This window comes from Sturnira hondurensis, unplaced genomic scaffold (assembly GCF_014824575.4).
Source record: "Sturnira hondurensis isolate 20B ecotype Veracruz unplaced genomic scaffold, ASM1482457v3 Scaffold0021795, whole genome shotgun sequence".
Lineage (NCBI taxonomy): Eukaryota > Metazoa > Chordata > Mammalia > Chiroptera > Phyllostomidae > Sturnira > Sturnira hondurensis.
In genome coordinates this window covers 7,121,767-7,138,730 of record NW_028094426.1, presented here as the reverse complement: position 1 = coordinate 7,138,730, position 16,964 = coordinate 7,121,767, and the positions used below count along the sequence as shown (strand labels likewise).

General features: G+C 41.2%; 1 protein-coding gene across 13 annotated transcripts in view; it reads left to right on the top strand.

The window, feature by feature from the left end:
- PLEKHA5 (pleckstrin homology domain containing A5) overlaps nucleotides 1-7,932 on the top strand; it is a 202,623-nt gene extending 194,691 nt beyond the window's left edge. For all 13 annotated transcript variants that reach the window (XM_037033915.1, XM_037033904.1, XM_037033901.1 and 10 more), the window contains 5 exons: nucleotides 456-596; nucleotides 1,020-1,144; nucleotides 3,721-3,866; nucleotides 5,018-5,120; nucleotides 7,111-7,932. In XM_037033915.1, the coding sequence (XP_036889810.1) occupies nucleotides 456-596; nucleotides 1,020-1,144; nucleotides 3,721-3,866; nucleotides 5,018-5,109 (504 nt within the window). In that variant the 3' untranslated portion in view covers nucleotides 5,110-5,120; nucleotides 7,111-7,932. The remainder of the gene's footprint in view (nucleotides 1-455; nucleotides 597-1,019; nucleotides 1,145-3,720; nucleotides 3,867-5,017; nucleotides 5,121-7,110) is intronic.
- The last annotated feature ends 9,032 nt before the right edge of the window (nucleotides 7,933-16,964 follow it).

Genomic DNA, 16,964 nt, shown 5'->3' with positions numbered 1-16,964 from the left:
TCCGTTTCTTATTTATTATCCCAACTCATAAATACAGAACCAACTGGCAGACCAATGCCTGGTCTGTCCAAATTGGTAGACGTGGATCAGCCGCAAGGCTTCCCCGGGTTCGTAGAAGGTCCGTTTTCATCTAACCAAGAGCAGGCATTGCTAATGGAGATTCAGCTGACTCATGGTTGGATAACTGCATTCTACAAATTGCAAAATGGGTGATCTTAAAAATAAAAGGCGAGGATAAAAAAAGTGTGTGGAATACTGCCATATGTTAATGTGCCATGTATTAATACATAAGTAATGTATGTGAGTACATTAGCATCTATTAAATATATTTAGTTCCTCTTGATCTTCATCAGGAAACCTTGTGAGTGAAGATCCAGCTCTTTTGCAGAATTAACATGTGCCATCTGGATGGCTGTGTAGTTTGAATCTCAGAATGCGGTGTGTCTTTTGCACAGACTCGAAGGAAGGACGATAACACAAAGGAAGCGGACACTGTCGTTAGAGAAGACGATACAAAGACAAACCACGAAGCTCCTGCAGCAGAAATTGTTCGACTAGAAGAAACTGAACCTCAAAATACAGATTTCAGCAAAGAGGTAGAGCGATTATTTTAGGACAAATAACCCAAAGGGGTAGATTTTTGAAGATTAGATCCAGTGGTTGTAAGGTTTAAAGTCCTGTTTTATTCTGTCACAGAAGCCAAAGATCTAAGTGAAATGGTCAGTTTTGTATAATTTAATTGATCAGTTGAAAACTTAAAATGTGGTCACTCGAGCCTGGACTAAATTACTGCTAACCCAATTAAATTTGGAGTCTTACTTCCCCACACAACTAATAGCAATGTGCTTTGTGCCTTTGGGCAAATAACTTAAAGATACTTGAATCTAAAGATACTTATATTTTAATAAGTATTTGATAGGGTATGATTTTCATAATAAACTTTTATTTGGGAATTATTTTAGATTTACTATTAAACACGAATGCTTTGAAAAAGAGCATCTTTTTTTCTTATTCTATAGTGTAAAAAAACTGAAAATGTTTTTTACGAAACGCCTTTCAAACCTGAGCCAAATGGAGTAAATTCTGAAGACGTGATGGATAAAGAAACAAACAAAGAAAAAATGCCTGAGGATATTTCATACAGGTAATAATTAGGGAAAAGAAACAAAGAAGTCATTCGCAAATTTGTATACCTGCTTGAAAATGGTGAACATTAGCCCTGGCTAGTGTGGTTCAGTGAGTTGAGCACCAGCCTGTGAAACCAAAGGTTCACTGGTTCGATTCCCAGTCAGGGCACATGCCTGGGTTGCGGACCAGGTTCCCAGTAGAGGGGGCATGTGAGAGGGAACCACACATTGACATTTTCTCTTTTTCTCCCTCCTTTTTTCTCTGTCTAAAAATAGAATAAATAAGAAATTTAAAAGAAAAAATGGTGAACTTCAAAGTCAGAAAGTTGGATTCCAGTCCCAACAAGCTACCTTCTTAAGGTGCAGTTTCCTCAGTTGTAAAAATGCTGATAATACTAGTATCCATCTTACAAGGGTATTGTAAGGATTGAAAAAGAAAATACAAGTATAACACTTAACACTGTGCTTACTACCTAGGAAGTAGTTGATAAATACATTTTTTAAAAAAAAATGGCAAAAGGCACATGAGCTATAACAAAGTTAAGCACCTTAGCATTGCCTACATATTGATGGGCATTCATCAAAAGAAAGCAAAGTTGTCTAATAAGCATTCCAAAAATTATAATGATTCATTATTTATTTCTTAGCTGTGTTTGTTAACCTATGTTCTTAAGTGCATGTTCTCAGTCTCACCCTCCATTAAAACGTCAGCAATGCTGGAAAAGAGAAATGCTGTGGCTGAGTCTTGCTGTTGATGCCTTTACTGCAATGAATAGCAGGATTGAATTTGGAAAATATTTGGCAATAGCTGATTTTTTAAAATCTCTGCTGAATTTTTCTGAATAGGCATAGATTTAACACATCACATATACACACACAGGCAACAGTATGGTGATAGCCAGAGGGAAAGGGGAGGTGGAAGAGGGCTGAGGGTCACGGTGGGTAAATAGGGACAGAAACATAAGAGACTTTGCTTTGGGCGATGGGCGCGTGATGCAGTGTGCAGGTAATGTTTTGTTGAGTTATGCACCTGAAACCTCAATGGCTGGTTTGTTTGTTTTTTTAACCAGTGTCACCCTAGTGAACTAGTAAACAAAATATGTGAGTTTATAATAATCTAGCAACAACAACACAAAAAGAACTTGTTCTCCACATTAGAGTGTACTAAGGAAAACTTACTATCCCAAAACTTGGCACATAAAGGGAAATAATCAAATGTTTACTTTGGCTTTCCCAAATGCAGCCAGAGTGTGTGAGGAAATTTGTTTTCTTTTTAGAAGAATTTCACTCACTAATGAGTGAGAAGTCTCTAAGAATATCGCTTAGAAGTCTCTAAGTCTAGGATATTGCTGTTTTGCTAACCCTGAGGAAATAATGGATTTGAATAGTCCTCAAGGGCTGCTTACACTGTTCAATGAAATAATCTAACAGGGTATTTTATACTGACCTGTTCAAGTGGATGACTTGTGAACTCACTGATCGTTTTTACCAATGTGAAAAGAGACAACCTGTCTTTCTTCTTCCAGAACTTAAATTTGATTAAGCCTCAACGTCATAGTAGTTTTTTTTAAATATGAAAGATAGAGCACCAGCCCATGTGGCTTTGTCGGGTGTTGTTCCACAAACCAGAAGGTCACTGGTTCTCCTGGTCGGGGCAAATGCTTGGTTGCGGTTCAGTCCCCAGTTGGGACATGTACAGAAGGCAATGGATTGACGTTTCTCTTTTACATCAGTGTTTCTCTCCCTTTCTCCCTCCCTTTCTCTCTCTCTAAAATCTAAAATTTAGAAAAACTTTTTAAAAAATTTTAAATGAGGTATACAAGTATCAAAGTCCAGAATCCGATAAACTGTAAGGACAGATAAACCTGGTTCTTTCACAAATAATTGGCAAAGACTGAACGGCGGTTGGGGAGTAGTATATTTTATATTAAAGTAGAGTAGAAGAGACTTTTCAGGCAAATACCCTGTATAGACTTTGTTTTGATCCCGATTCAGACATAACTAAAATGACATTATGAGGAAAGCTGGTAAATTTGAGCACCAATTGGATATTTGTTGATAATAAATACAAACTGAAGTATTTACAGATTGAGTGATATGTCTGGAATTTGCCTTAAAAATAATTTGGGAGTTTAGACCCCCCTGCTGTAGCTCAGTAGATTGAGTGCTGACCGGGGCACATGCCTGGGTGGAGGGCCAGATCCCCAGTGGGGGTCGTGCAAGGGGGAACCTACGGCTGCCTCTCGCACACACAGGAGTTGCTCTCCCTCTCTCCCTCCCTTCCCCTCTCTAAAAATAAATAAGTAAAATATTTAAAAAAATAATAATTGGGGAGTTTAGATGAATCAAGATTGGCAAAATGTAGATAATTACTGAAACTCAGTGTACAGATTTTATATTATTCACTGTAATAATTTTCATAATTTCCATAAGAAAGGGGGAAAAGAAAAGAGATTAATTGCAAGCAAAATATTAGCAATTCTTAAGTATGGGGAGTGACATCTTTTCTATATGGTTAAAATTTAATAATAATAAATTGGAAGAAAAAATCATTGCATTCCGTAATAAATTTTAAAATATCTATCTTCATTAGCCCTCAGGGTGAGACACAGATCACAAATCATAAATCAGAAGTCCACCCTGAAGAAAATACAAAGGACAGTGTCCATGAGCAGGAAGAAAGTGTCACTTCTTATGAACCAGTCCCCGAGGCTTCTAAAGGAAACCAGACAATGGCAGGTAGGTATTACGCATCTCGCCCTTTTTCTCAGTGGTACTTCCTCCCTGTTTTCCGTGTGAAGGTTTTAGCAAGAGAGCCTTTGAAGTACCTTGACCACAGAATAATCAACCTTTGCCTTGTGCAAGCACCTTCTGGCTGGCCGGGGTGCTGCTAAAAAAACCGGGAGGGGCAACCCTGCCTAACCAGCTAAATCCACACGGAGCCTGTCCTGGCTTGGGATCTGTTTGTTCAGTTTGGGTTTTGGTTTTAATCCTAACACATACCAAACATTTTTTTCTAATGAGAAGATTCTTCGGTACTTGGAAAATTGACCTGTTTCTCTGAGACTGGATTTTCAGGGTGTTCACATTTTTTGGATTCTTCACATATCTTTTTTTCTCTTTTTCTTTCTTTAGGATTTTGGGTAAAGGGTAGGGATAGGGAGGGAATCACATCACTAGTGTGTGTTAGCAGCTCAGGAAGCCATTCCTAGTCACCTTCCCTCTGCCCCCCAACTCCCAGTCATTTTGCAAGAGGGTAAGTACAATGAAATTCAATTATTCAGCATTGTGCTTAGGTAGAGCGTGTTTTGTGTTTTATATACATGTGACATGCAAATTTATATCATTGTGTTTCTTTTTAACGCTATTAGCCACTGTTTTTCCTTTGTCTCTATCACCTATAAAGTGGTATACACAGAGATACTCACTTCTTTTCCCCTGTCCCTGACACTTAGTCATTGCGGCAGGTCTAGGTCAAAGCTGTTTGTGGAGGTATTAAACCCACAACATTTCAACTATCTGTAGCATTTAGTTTAGCTGCGTGGAACTAGAAAGGCTTTTGGGGAGTGATTCACAGATAAGACACATGAAAACTGATCTCGAAGCAGAAAAAAATTTTTTCAATTATTTTTTTCTAGTTTTATGTAAGATAAAATTGAGATACATAATCTTGTATACATTTAAGGTGCACAAGGAAGAAGAATGTTTCAACAGCCTTCCGAGACATTTTGTGCTGAATAATCAGTTCCCAGACCAGAAAGGAACAACCCAGCACAGCTCTTAATTCCTCCTTAGAACATGTTCTTGTGGTGTGGGGTTCCAGCATCAGGTTTCCTTCCCCACATGTCGTAAAGATCTTTATCTTCTCGCATTTTCATGGTGTGTTTTAGGGAAAAGTCTGTCCTCTCCTGAGTCGGCAGCCTCACCAGTTCCGTCTGCCCAGCCGCAGCTCACAGAAGGATCGCATTTCATGTGTGTGTAGTCTCGAAAAAAGTACGTTGTTTCCCTTTGCACTTCACCCTCCGAGTTCCTGATTGGAATTTTACTAATTTGTCGGTTTAGTGAATAGAAACTGGGATTAATTCTAGATCGTGCTCAGGCATCGTTGCCAGAGCAAGTAACTCACGTTTCCAACACTGGCCCTTCCAGTGATTGGCTGCATGACAGCGTTTTCTCTCTTTTCATCTGTAAAAACAGCAAAGCCTGGAGGGTGCGTCCTGTGCCAGGACTGGCCTCCCAGCCTGCTGCAGCTGTGTCCCCACCCAGTGCTCCTCTCCGTAGTCGGGTCCGGGAAGTCTGTTTGAGCCATTCCGTGTTGATTGAGGAACGTTTTTTAAGTTAGGGTGACACACCTACCTCGTCGGGAGTTTGTTTGTTCATTATTTTTTAAGACAAAGAAATGTTTAAGGTATAGCCAAATAGATGGAATATTAAAATCTTTAAGATATATCAGTCAAATTCATGCTACATTTTTAAGACAGAGAACTAGTTACTCAAAAAGCCGTGGGTGGGGAAATGGAGAAGGAGAAAGTCTTTCTGGGTAATGTTTCTTAAACCACAGTTTCAGAACTGAGAATAAGTTTCTCAGGTCTCATTGTTAAACTTGAAACAATTGCAAAAAGCTGCCTACAGTTCTGTACCTGTAAATGTACACTGTTTTTAACTTCTCAGAAAAACTGGGAGGTGTGGAATGAGCACTTTATGCATTTCTTTTCTCTCTTTTTTTTTTGCATTTTTTTCTGAAAGTGTCTACCAGATCTATAAATGTTTTGTGCCTTAAGGTGACCACCAGCTTCTGTTACACAATTATAAGCAGCGAAAACACCTAGAGACCTGAGCGTTGTTACGAACACATCACTCGATTTTCTGATTCTCACACTACATGAGTGCAAATACTAGCTTGACCAGGTGTGCTCCGTAGTGCTTCTTTCCTGGAATCTACTTCCACTCGCACCTGGCAGTGGCAGCCATGGTCTGTGCCCTTCCTTTCAGCCAGCAGGGTTCACGTTCACCTGTCTTGTCATAGTTGTAACTTGCATTTGAGATTTTGCCTGGCAGGAGTCCGGAAGAGGCCTCTGTTGGCTCTCGTTGGCTGTTGGCAGGATGGACATCCCTTCCGGAGCTGCAAACCATCTGTTTGCTATAGTCTTACCTGTGTCTTGCCTCTGTCGCTCATGTATTTAAACGTTTAACTTCGTATGTTCGGAAGTGACAGTTCTCACTAGAGACAGAATAACATCACACATGGGAGTAATAAGCATTATGCTCATCTGATTCATTCTGTATAACGAGTTAGTTGGTCAGTGGCCTCTGTCTCAGTGGAGAAATGCGCATTGAGAGCCATTCTTATCTTTTGGTTCAGTGAATAGCTTGCAACTCACTGTATGCAGGCCATTCTGATGATAAAGAATGTTCACAGTTAAAACTCAAGTACATTTCCAGGTTCTTTAAGTTGTCGTCATTGGATTTCGTTTTGTTTCACTTTTCTTTCAAGAGCTGCTAGCATTACCCACTGGACTGGCTGAGGCACAGTCACTGCTGGATTTTTCCCAGTCTGGTGAGCAGCCGCCACACCCAACTGGTGACACTCAGACATGCATCATGGCACATCTCCATGCTGTGTGCGTGTCGTCTTTCTGAACTAGCAGTTTTCACAGAACCAAGAAAGTTTTACAAAGGACACTGCTATTCGGGCAGCTCGCTACAGTATTAGATATTTTAGTGAAGTTACGCATATCTTTGCTCATTTTGTGGATCTTTTGGATTCAACCACAAACCTGGGTACACTTTTTATTCTGATTGCTATTTAATTGCACTATGTTTCTTTGCTTTGTGAGTTAAGCTTATGGAAAGGAATAGAAAATGTATTATGTTTTAGGGTTTTCATGGCCACACTTGTCACCCCCCCCCTTAATTACTTTAGAAAATGGTCATTCAATAACTTGCAAGTGTCGAAGTAAATTTCCCTCCCTTTATTTTTCAGCTACCCTGACTTCTGTTGAAATCATTCAGACTTAAGGACACGGACCTTCGGCAATGTGAGAAGATATTGTACAGTATATTTTAAATCTATGAAATTCATAGTTCTGATGCTTTTGGCCACAGAGCATCATTTTATCACTTATGGAAAATGTTTATTCCAGAACAGCTTTAATGGCCCATACGTACACTCCCCGATCTCCAGGTTGTTATCCCGACACCAGCTTGCTGCTATAATTTCAGAGTGCAAGAGGTCAAGGTGCTTCTCACCATGCAGCCCAGCGCCCGCACTCCCCGAGTCGCTCGTTTCCACATTTTGATGTTTCTAAAGTCTGGGTGGAGTTACGTTTCTTTTTCCTTTTCGGTACACCATTGTAGTTATTTCTGATGAAGCTTATTCTCTTTCGTCTTTTTTTCCTTCCCATTTCGGCTACTGCAGTGCTTTGTTTCACACTTGATTTGTAAAAATTTTATATATATATTTAAAATGTGCCATTTTATTATTGCTAAGTGAAGTACGTCCCGCTTTCCACTCTAATTATTTCTCAGTCGGATTGCAATGTCAGCAGTTACTGCCACACTCTTGTCAGCTTAAACACAGATGTTCTCGCTTACTGTTTCTTGAAAAACAATTTAAAATGTGGGTGTTTCGAAGTACTGGGCTTATATTATACTTCATTGGAATAGATGTGTACAGCAATAAGCAGGTTTCCAAATCCAGTACTTAGTTTGTGTACAAATGTAATTATGTTCATTGTGTATATATTATACAATGAGCACATGTAATGTAAGTATTAAAGGCTACTTACTATTGTTTAAATGCAAATGTTCATATCTCATTTCTTTTTTTATCATGTTAAATAAATGTTGATGTTCTTAAATAACTTGTGTTAGAATTTTTGCTCTTTCCATCTAAAATGGAAAGTCCGAGGCCCAAGAGACTTCTAAAGGAAGAAGGAAGTATGTCCATCTTATTAGAGAGGACACCATAAAAGGGCCTTTTCTGTCATCTAGTCTGACCTCCCGTGTCAGGTTCGGAACTTGAGGCCCAGGGAGATAAGTGATTTGGCCACAGTCACATTCTGTTCAATGCAGAATGTGGACCAGAATAAGTTTCCTGACTTGACTCGCCTTCTGAGGCCATCAGCTCAGCACCGCTGGGCAAATCCCGTTTGGTGCAGTCTCCCATCCCTGTTTCTGTTGGCTTCCACGTTGCAGAAAGAAGCTGTATGCATCTGGAGTCTTGTTCCACCTCCTGGTTTGGACTTGGAGGGGATTGTGGGGAGTCGAGGGTTATTTCTCTGACACAAGTAACTAGAAACTGTTTCATCACGAGTAGGACCCTCAGAGATCATTTTCTTTTACAATTCATTCTTTGCAGATGTTCACGCTCTTCAGAATCGATTACGTTTCCTTCCCTCTGTAACCTTTTGTTCATGCTCTATATTGTTCCCAGAGTGCAAGGAAATTTGATGCTTTGGATTCCCATGTAAAATGGCTGAAACTAAATTGGCAGCGGTCGGTCTTCCCCCCCACCCATGCTGCATTACAGAGGATTTAGATTTAATTCAAAATGCAGATGTGCAAAAATGTATCCTCCAAACAGAAACACGCAAAAAGAAATCCAAATACATACAGTCTGTATTGTAGGAGGTGAATGAAAAGAGGTAACGGGAAGATAGTGTTGAGCTCCGTATTCATATAAACATGTTTACACATACTACCTGTGTTGAGCTCTGTATTCATATAAACATGTTTACACATACTACCTCTATCTAAAGGTGGCACACAAAGATTTTCTCAAAGTAAATAGTCAACAGATTATTTTCCCTTTAGTTGGATATGTGTATTATTATTACAGGGGTTTTTTTGTCAGTGTGTTGGAGAGAGTTGCAATTCTTAGGTTATTGTTTGGGGGGTTTTGTGGGGCTTTCGTCTTTTTGTTTGATTGTGTGGGTGGCATGGGTGTTTTGCTTTGGTTTTATTAAGCACAACTTTTTAAAAACTATTTCAGGAAAGACACATGTCCCATACTGGGACACCCAGAAGCCTAGGGAATTTGGAGAAAACAGTATAAAGGAGTAGTAATTCTTGTCAACATTCAGAAAGCCAGCCCTGGCCAGCTAGCTCAGTGGGTAGAACATCATCCTGATATCCAAGGTGGCAGGTTTGAACCCTGGTCAGGGCACATAAAATAAACAACCAATGAGTGCAGAAAGTGGAACAACAAAACAATAACTCCCACCCCCCACCTCCACCCCCATCATCAGTACATACAAATTAAAAAGAAAAAACTCTGGGGCTGTTACAGGATATAGTAAAAGGAGCTACTAGTTCTTGGCAAAAAATTGAACTAGATCAGTACTTACAGCTCACCTACCCAACTCCCCCGCCCTCTCGGAAAGGTGAACAGAGCCCAGGAAGTTGGGCAGCTCGTGGTAAGGAGAGCAGTTACTTCAAAGCTGGGAGATTGCCACTGAGGCCCCACTTTTCAGGCATGGAAGCAGGCATCCAAGTTTACCACATGCCCTGTTAGGTCCTTTACTTGGTCATCACATCCATGTCCCCCACATTTCCCAGCCCCCAGTTTATAGAAGGTTGATGGTCATACTTATGTGGTGGTTAAAAATTAAACAGAGAACACGTGATCTGCAAACTGTTTTGCTAAGTATTTTTAAATATTAAGTACCCCTTTGTACATTTTCAATTTGACATCTGATTTTTCATAAGTTAAAATAGTTGAGAAGGATGTGATTTTTTGCATGCGGTAAATATGGACCATTTTTATGTTTCATTGTTTATGTTGTTGCAGTTGTCCCAATTTTTCCCCTTTGCCCTCTTCTGCCCAGCCTGCGCGCACGCCTTCCACAGTCCATCCCCACACCGTTGTCCATGTCCATGGGTCAGTCCTTCATGTATGTTCTTTAACTAATCCCTTCACCTTCTTTCAAACAGTCCCCACACCCCTCCTCCTCTAAATACTGACTTTTTAAAATATGTAAAACTGCTAACAGTGTTTGAAAACATAACCAACAGAATCTAATACTGTTTTCATACTTCCATCATCCATTTTTAAAAGATGCAAACAAGCTTTTTTATATGTTTTACATCATTTATTTTCTCCTTGAAGTTAGATTTCTGTTGTATTTTCCCATCATACTTGATCACAACAAATCATGGTATGTTAAAGTTCATTACTTCCAGTTCCATATATTTCTGTGAAATCTTGTTATTCAGCCTTGTAGTCATTCACTTTTTCACCGTTCTGCAGGATTTTATACCCTGAGGCTTAAGAGCAAGATCAAGAGAAGTTTTTTTATGTGTGGAGGAGAAAGGAGCTCATGGGAAAGGGGAGCCTGGACCTCAGGAACCTGAGGGGTAACCTCTGTTACGCGGGAGTTCATCTGGACAGTAGCGATCTCGGTGCCGAGTCTAGTGAGGTCATCCTCACCTGCGCACCCTGGACATGTTTCGGGGTACTGATTTGAAGAGTGCAGCCCTAGAGTATTTGACCGTTAAAATATTTATAAGCTTATTGATTTATGCATACCTGTCACTTTAATTGTGTTAAAGGCTTTTACATGGATTTAGCACCATGGCCAAGGAACTCACTACTGAACAATTTTGAACAGTGCTATGAATGTATGAGGAGTAAATTAATTTACTTAATGCAGAAACAAATTCTCATTATGCTAAAGTAACTTGGAAAGAGTGTCCCAGAATTCTTTAACGTGTGTGGTTTGTATTAGAAAGGCAGGAATTTAGAATATTCAAGTTTAACTTATAAATTTAAATTTTTAAATTTAATTTTAAAATAATTTACAGTGAAAAATCCACCTAAAACCTAAGTGAAAGCCTGGGTCAGGGGCACAGTGACAGTATAGCAGAGCCGTTCCCTGTGATGTGAGTCGGGGACAGCACCCTGAAATCGAGGGTAAACCCAGGTTCTTCACAAGCTCAGTGCCTCACAAGCTACTAGAAAATCCCTTACACCCTCCGTTAACCAGGCTCAGAAAGGGCCTCTCCAGTCTGCTTGAGTCAGGACTCAACGTTCCAACCCTTTGGGTGGAAGAGGTTCACCCTCAGCTCTTCCAGTGCTGGGGAAGGGAGCAGGCAATTAGCCAACCGCTGTGTTGCTAGGAAACCCATGTCCCTGCAGACCCTTGTTGCTGCTCTGGACTCTTATTATGTAGAGGTTGGGAGCGCAGACTGGCACTAGATTTACCTGGGTTGGACTCCAGCTCTGCCACTTTCTAGCTCTGACTAGCTCTGTGTTCTTAGGCCAAGGTACTTGGCCTAAGGTACTTGCCCTCCCTCTGTGTGATTTTTTTCCTACATATCAAAAATTGGCCGCCTACTAGTTACTACGAAACTTGAAGGCTGTCCTGAAAGCTGAGTTAGCATGTCAGATGTTCAGAGCCGAATGCCTGGCACCATGTAAATGCTCACTACCACTAGCTATTATTAACCAAGGGCTAACATTATCTAACTGCAGTTTCTAAACTTAGCGTGGGCACACTTATTAATTAACTTGTGTGAGCGGTGTTTGTTTTCAAACTGGATCACAGCTGAGCATGCATTGACGTCACCTGAGAGGCTGGTTTTAAAACACAACTTGCCTGGCCCCGGCCCTAGAATTTCTGACCTGATCGGCCTGGAGTGTAGTCCAAAAATGTGCATTCTAATCCTAACAGGTTCCCAGGTAATATAATATTGAACTAATGCTGATGCTCTAGGGACCACACTTTAAGAACTTCACTGGCATAAGCATGAGGCTCTGAGTTGTTTGCCGAATATTGGTTTCATTTATGTGCAGTGGTGCAAAATTAGAGTAAATGCACAAGGTTTTAGTTATAAAGCTGTGCACAGAATGTAGAAGAACTAAGAAAGACAATGGAACAGCTCCTGTTTCACTCTGAGGCCCAGAGGGATGAGGGGAGAAGGAACTGGAATCCACAGAAGAGAGTCACTTGAGAGAAGCCCTCACTCTCCCTTCAAGAAACAAAGCTGGACTTGGGGTAGGCAGCCGTGCAGGGACTGAGCCAGGAGAGCAAATGTTCACCATTTTATTGCTCCAGTTTCTTGCTCAGGCTCCCACTGGCTGAACTCAGTGGGATTCCGANTTCACTCTGAGGCCCAGAGGGATGAGGGGAGAAGGAACTGGAATCCACAGAAGAGAGTCACTTGAGAGAAGCCCTCACTCTCCCTTCAAGAAACAAAGCTGGACTTGGGGTAGGCAGCTGTGCAGGGACTGAGCCAGGAGAGCAAATGTTCACCATTTTATTGCTCCAGTTTCTTGCTCAGGCTCCCACTGGCTGAACTCAGTGGGATTCCGAGGTCACGGGAATTGTGGGTGTGGCTGGGAACTCTTGGGGGTTTCCAAGACCTTTCATGAGATCCTTGAAGTCAAAACTATCTTCATACCAACACTAAGATGCTATGTTACTTGCCTTTTTCACTTTCGTTCTCAATAGTGAATAGTGGTTTTTCCCAAAGGCTGCCTCACCTGTGATATTTTAACAGATTGAATGCAGGAGCAGTGGGGAATCTAGTTGCTTTGTTAATTCAGACATTCAAGAGATGTACAAAAATGGAAAGCATTTTTATTCAAAAGTATGTTGTTTATTTCTACATGTAGTGGATCTATTACTGCTATTTTAGATGAATGAGTAAATAGTTTAACACTTCTCAGCTTTAATTTCTACTACATTAAATACCAGTGGATGTAATCCACAAAACAAGCTACTCAGTAGTTGTTAAACCTGTGAGAATCCTGAGACCCAGAAGTTTGAGAACACACGCCCCCCTCAAACACATCATACTGGTCAGTCAGTCTCCTGTGACAGGGCACAGCTGAAAAACGGCACATTCAGAGGGGCAAATAGAAGATTATCAGCCCACCTACCCGATAAAATGCTGCTTGCTCTGATCGCCTGCAAATCATGGCGTCTGCTCCTTGAGTTGGAAATCCCACTGTCTGAATGCCATCCAGAGGCTGAGGGTCCCTCCAAGGTCCTGCAGGCTGGGACTCATTCACAGGAAATGCTTCAGAAAGGCAATGTCCAGGCATGTAAAGTTCTAGAGAGGCCGAGGCCGTATTTTTCTGTGTCAGCTTCTGCACCTCCTTGGCCCTTCCCCGATCCCCTGGCGTATTTGGATTTTGTATCCAGCCTTCATGCCCATTTCACACTTCCCTATTCTTATTAGGCTGGGGTGATTACAAAACCATCAATTAAAATGGGTAAGTGATGACAACAAACAAATATCAAAATGAACCTAAAAACAAACTAAGCAAACAACTAAAACAGGAACAGAATCACAGAAATGGAGATAACACGGTGGGTTGCCAGGTGGGAGGTGGAGGGGAGAGAGTGGGGGAAAAGGTACAGGGAATAAGAAGCATAAATAGGTACAAAATAGACAGCGGTGTGTTAAGAATAGTGCGGGAAATAGAAAAGCCAAAGAATTTGGATGTATGACCCGTGGACATGAACTAAGGGGGAAGGGAATGCAAGGGGGGGTGCAGGGAGGAGGGGAATAAAGGGGGGATGGAACAACTGTAATAGCATAATCAATAAAATATATTTTTAATTGAGTACAGTTTTCTGCCTTTTACCCACATCCCAGCTCACCTCCCAGCCTTCCCCACCTCCCTCCCATTTCCACCCCCCTGGTTATTGTCCATGTGTCCTTTGTACTTGTTCCTGCAAATCCCCTTTTCTCCTGAAATTCCCTCCCCTCTCCCAATCAATAAAATATATTTTAAAAAAGAAATAAAACAGGTAAATCAAGATACATTATTCCATGTCAAAATGGAGTTGCACCCATGAAAAAAAAAATCCGTGTCATTATCTATTCAAATTATGTTATTTGAAATGTGTGATTTATACAGAGACACTTGTGTTTATAAGAAATTACTGTTCTCTGCCTATTCGCTTTGTTTCTACCCAACATAGGAAAGTGAATGACTCATTCTTTTGTATTTTGAAGTAGCAACTAAAGCTATTTAGAAACTTGTTCAGGATATGCCCTAAGTGGCAGATGCTCAAAGATCCCCAGCCTTAAAAAAAAAAAAAAAAAAGTAACACCTCACCTAGATCTTTGCTAAGTGTGTTGGATTGTGGATTGTGAAGGCATCTGGAAACTGCCGATGGGCAGGCCTGTGACAGAGCTCATTGTTCTCATACTTTACTGGGGAAAAGGGAAGTGATAGAGTTGCTAGGATTTTAAACAGACTGACCCCTATCTTCCAAAACTGCCCGCATTCAAAGTTGAAGGAAGACGCTGCTTCTAGAAAGGTCTCTCTCTGGTCTAACTTGAATTTCAGAAAGAAATATAAGCTTTTAATAAACATTCAAACACGCTCATTATGAGTGGCTATCAAAGATACACAAATTGGAACAATAAAATCCACTTTTAGCCTATCAGTTTGGAAATGATGCAGAAGTGTAAGAAAGCAGTGTAGTGTGTGTACTTCAAAATTTGTTAGGAGGTAAACTTACACTGTGTCCGCTATATCTCAGTAAAGCCGGAAAAAAGGGGGTAGCTCTCACGTTAACTTTTTTTAACACACACACACACCCCCCTAAAAATACCCACACAGGGACACAGGCACACTCTGGGAGGGGTCAGATGTCTGTCACGTTAGTGGTGGCATTGGTGTCATGAGTGTTGGCACATGTCCAAACTCATCAAACTGTCCACAATAAATGTGTGCAGTTCTTCACATATATCCATTATCCCATAATAAAGCTGTTTTGTTTTTAAAGCGATGAGGTATAATCGTATAAAAGTGGTAGGAGTGTCAATTGATAATACCTATCAAAAGCATTAAGAACACATACTCTTTAGCAATTCTAGGAATTTGTTTTAGAGAAATAATCTAGTGAGTCTTTTGTGGTTCGTTTTGTTTGTAGCTCAAATGAGGGGTCTATTTATCTCACACCAGAAGTCCCAGCAGTGGGAGGGGCCAGGGCTGCCTGGACGCGGGGATGCCCTCCTGCTCCTCTGTCAATGGCACTGCTGCCCCTGGGTCAGTGCCCCCTATGGAGAGTGGGAAGCCCAGGGGGCGTTACCAGCTGCTTCTGTCTGTCTCATGGGCCAGAACCAAACGACATGGCCACCTGACCTATAAGAGTGTCTGGGAGAGCAAGTGTTTGTCTCTCCAGCTTTTAGAACAGAGGAGGGCAATGAGCCAGGAGCTGGCGTGGGTGTTGAGTGAGCCAAGCTGCAAAAAAGCCGGCAACCTGTATGTTCACCAAGTAGTTTGATGAACTAAATTAGAGAATATCCACTATGCAGCCACTTAACATGGTATGGTTAATCTTTCTCACTGTGTACTTAGTGAAAAGGGTAGATTATAAAATATTTTCCACAGGATTCCACTTTGCTAAAAATACATGTGTATACATTCACAGAAAAATACGTGATTATGTTAATTCTGGATCTTCTTTAACCAGTCAGTTAAAATCCACTTGAGGAGGCTTCCTGCCCCCGTCAGTGACCTCGGCAGCTTAGCCATGAAACTTTCAAGGTTTGATTCAAAGCCAAGAACAAGGAGAAAACTGTTAAGTCGTTTTTGGAAAGTACAGTCATTTGCAGCCTGTTGCATTTCACTTGTCTTTCCGTGAGGACAGACTCCAGCACATGCTCACTTGTTTGACAAAGCCCAGTCACCGAGGCCAGGTGATAATTGTTTAAGGACTAGCCTCAGCTCAAATCACGAAGAACCGGATGCTGAAGAAAGACAGATCAGCGTGCCAAAAAGAAGTCCTGGGTGAGTATGCCAAGCAAACGTTATTCATGCACTGGTCTGGCGGAACTTGATACTGTGAGTGTGCCATCCCCAAGGAAGTCTCAGGAAGGCAGCAGAAAACAGGCTCTCCTTGGAGTTTCAAGCCTTTGCTGGTCTGCTGGTGAGACGGGTCATAAGTAACAGGGCATTGTAACAGGCACTTGCGGAGTTCATTTTTCAATCAAAACTAGCCCTATTTTTAATGTAATTTTTAACTTTATTATTTTCAGGAAGAGGGGAAAGGAAGGAAAAGGGGGAGAGAGACATTGATGTGTGAGAAACATCCCTTGGTTACCTCCTGCACGCCTCCAACCCAGGCACGTGCCCTGACAGGGAATGGAGCCAGTGACCCTTCAGTTCACAGGCCAGCTCTCAATCCGGAGGGCCACACCAGCCAGGGCAAAACTAGCCCTGTTTTTGAAAATAGTGCCATTAGTCTATCCTGTCCAAAATCCTTAGGTTTGAAGAGGCTTTGGCCAATACATTCTGGAAAACTCAAACGAGGTCTGTGATTGCTTTCAAATCAACGATGATCGATTCTCATAAGATTCCTGTGGAGGAGACTGAGAAGAAGACAGGAGCAATGGTCCCTTTACCTCTTTTTAGAAAAGTAAAATTAATCCAAAAGAAGCAGGAAGAAGGTAAAAATCTGGAAACAATAACAAGGATATACACATGAGGACTTGGGGCAGAAAGGAGGCAGAACTGGAGGGTAGTCAGGTTGAAGCTAAATGAATAATGAAGGTCAAGGGCACTCGAGGATAGAGTGCACTTAGCTTGGTAAAATGGTGAAACCCAAAGAATATACTGTTTAAAATCAATTTTTTAATTTATTTTTAAAAAATATTTATTTATTTACCTTTAGAGGGGAAGGGAAGGAGAGAGGAAGAAAAACATCAATGTATGGTTGCTTCTCCTGCATCCCCTTCTGGGAACTGGCCCCTGCCGGGAACTGACCTGCAACCCAGGCATGTGCCCTGACTGGGATAAAATCAAATTTTTAAATGTCCCTGACTATTCATGTTTCCTAAACTATCTGCATATCTCAAACGTAGTTGATCCAA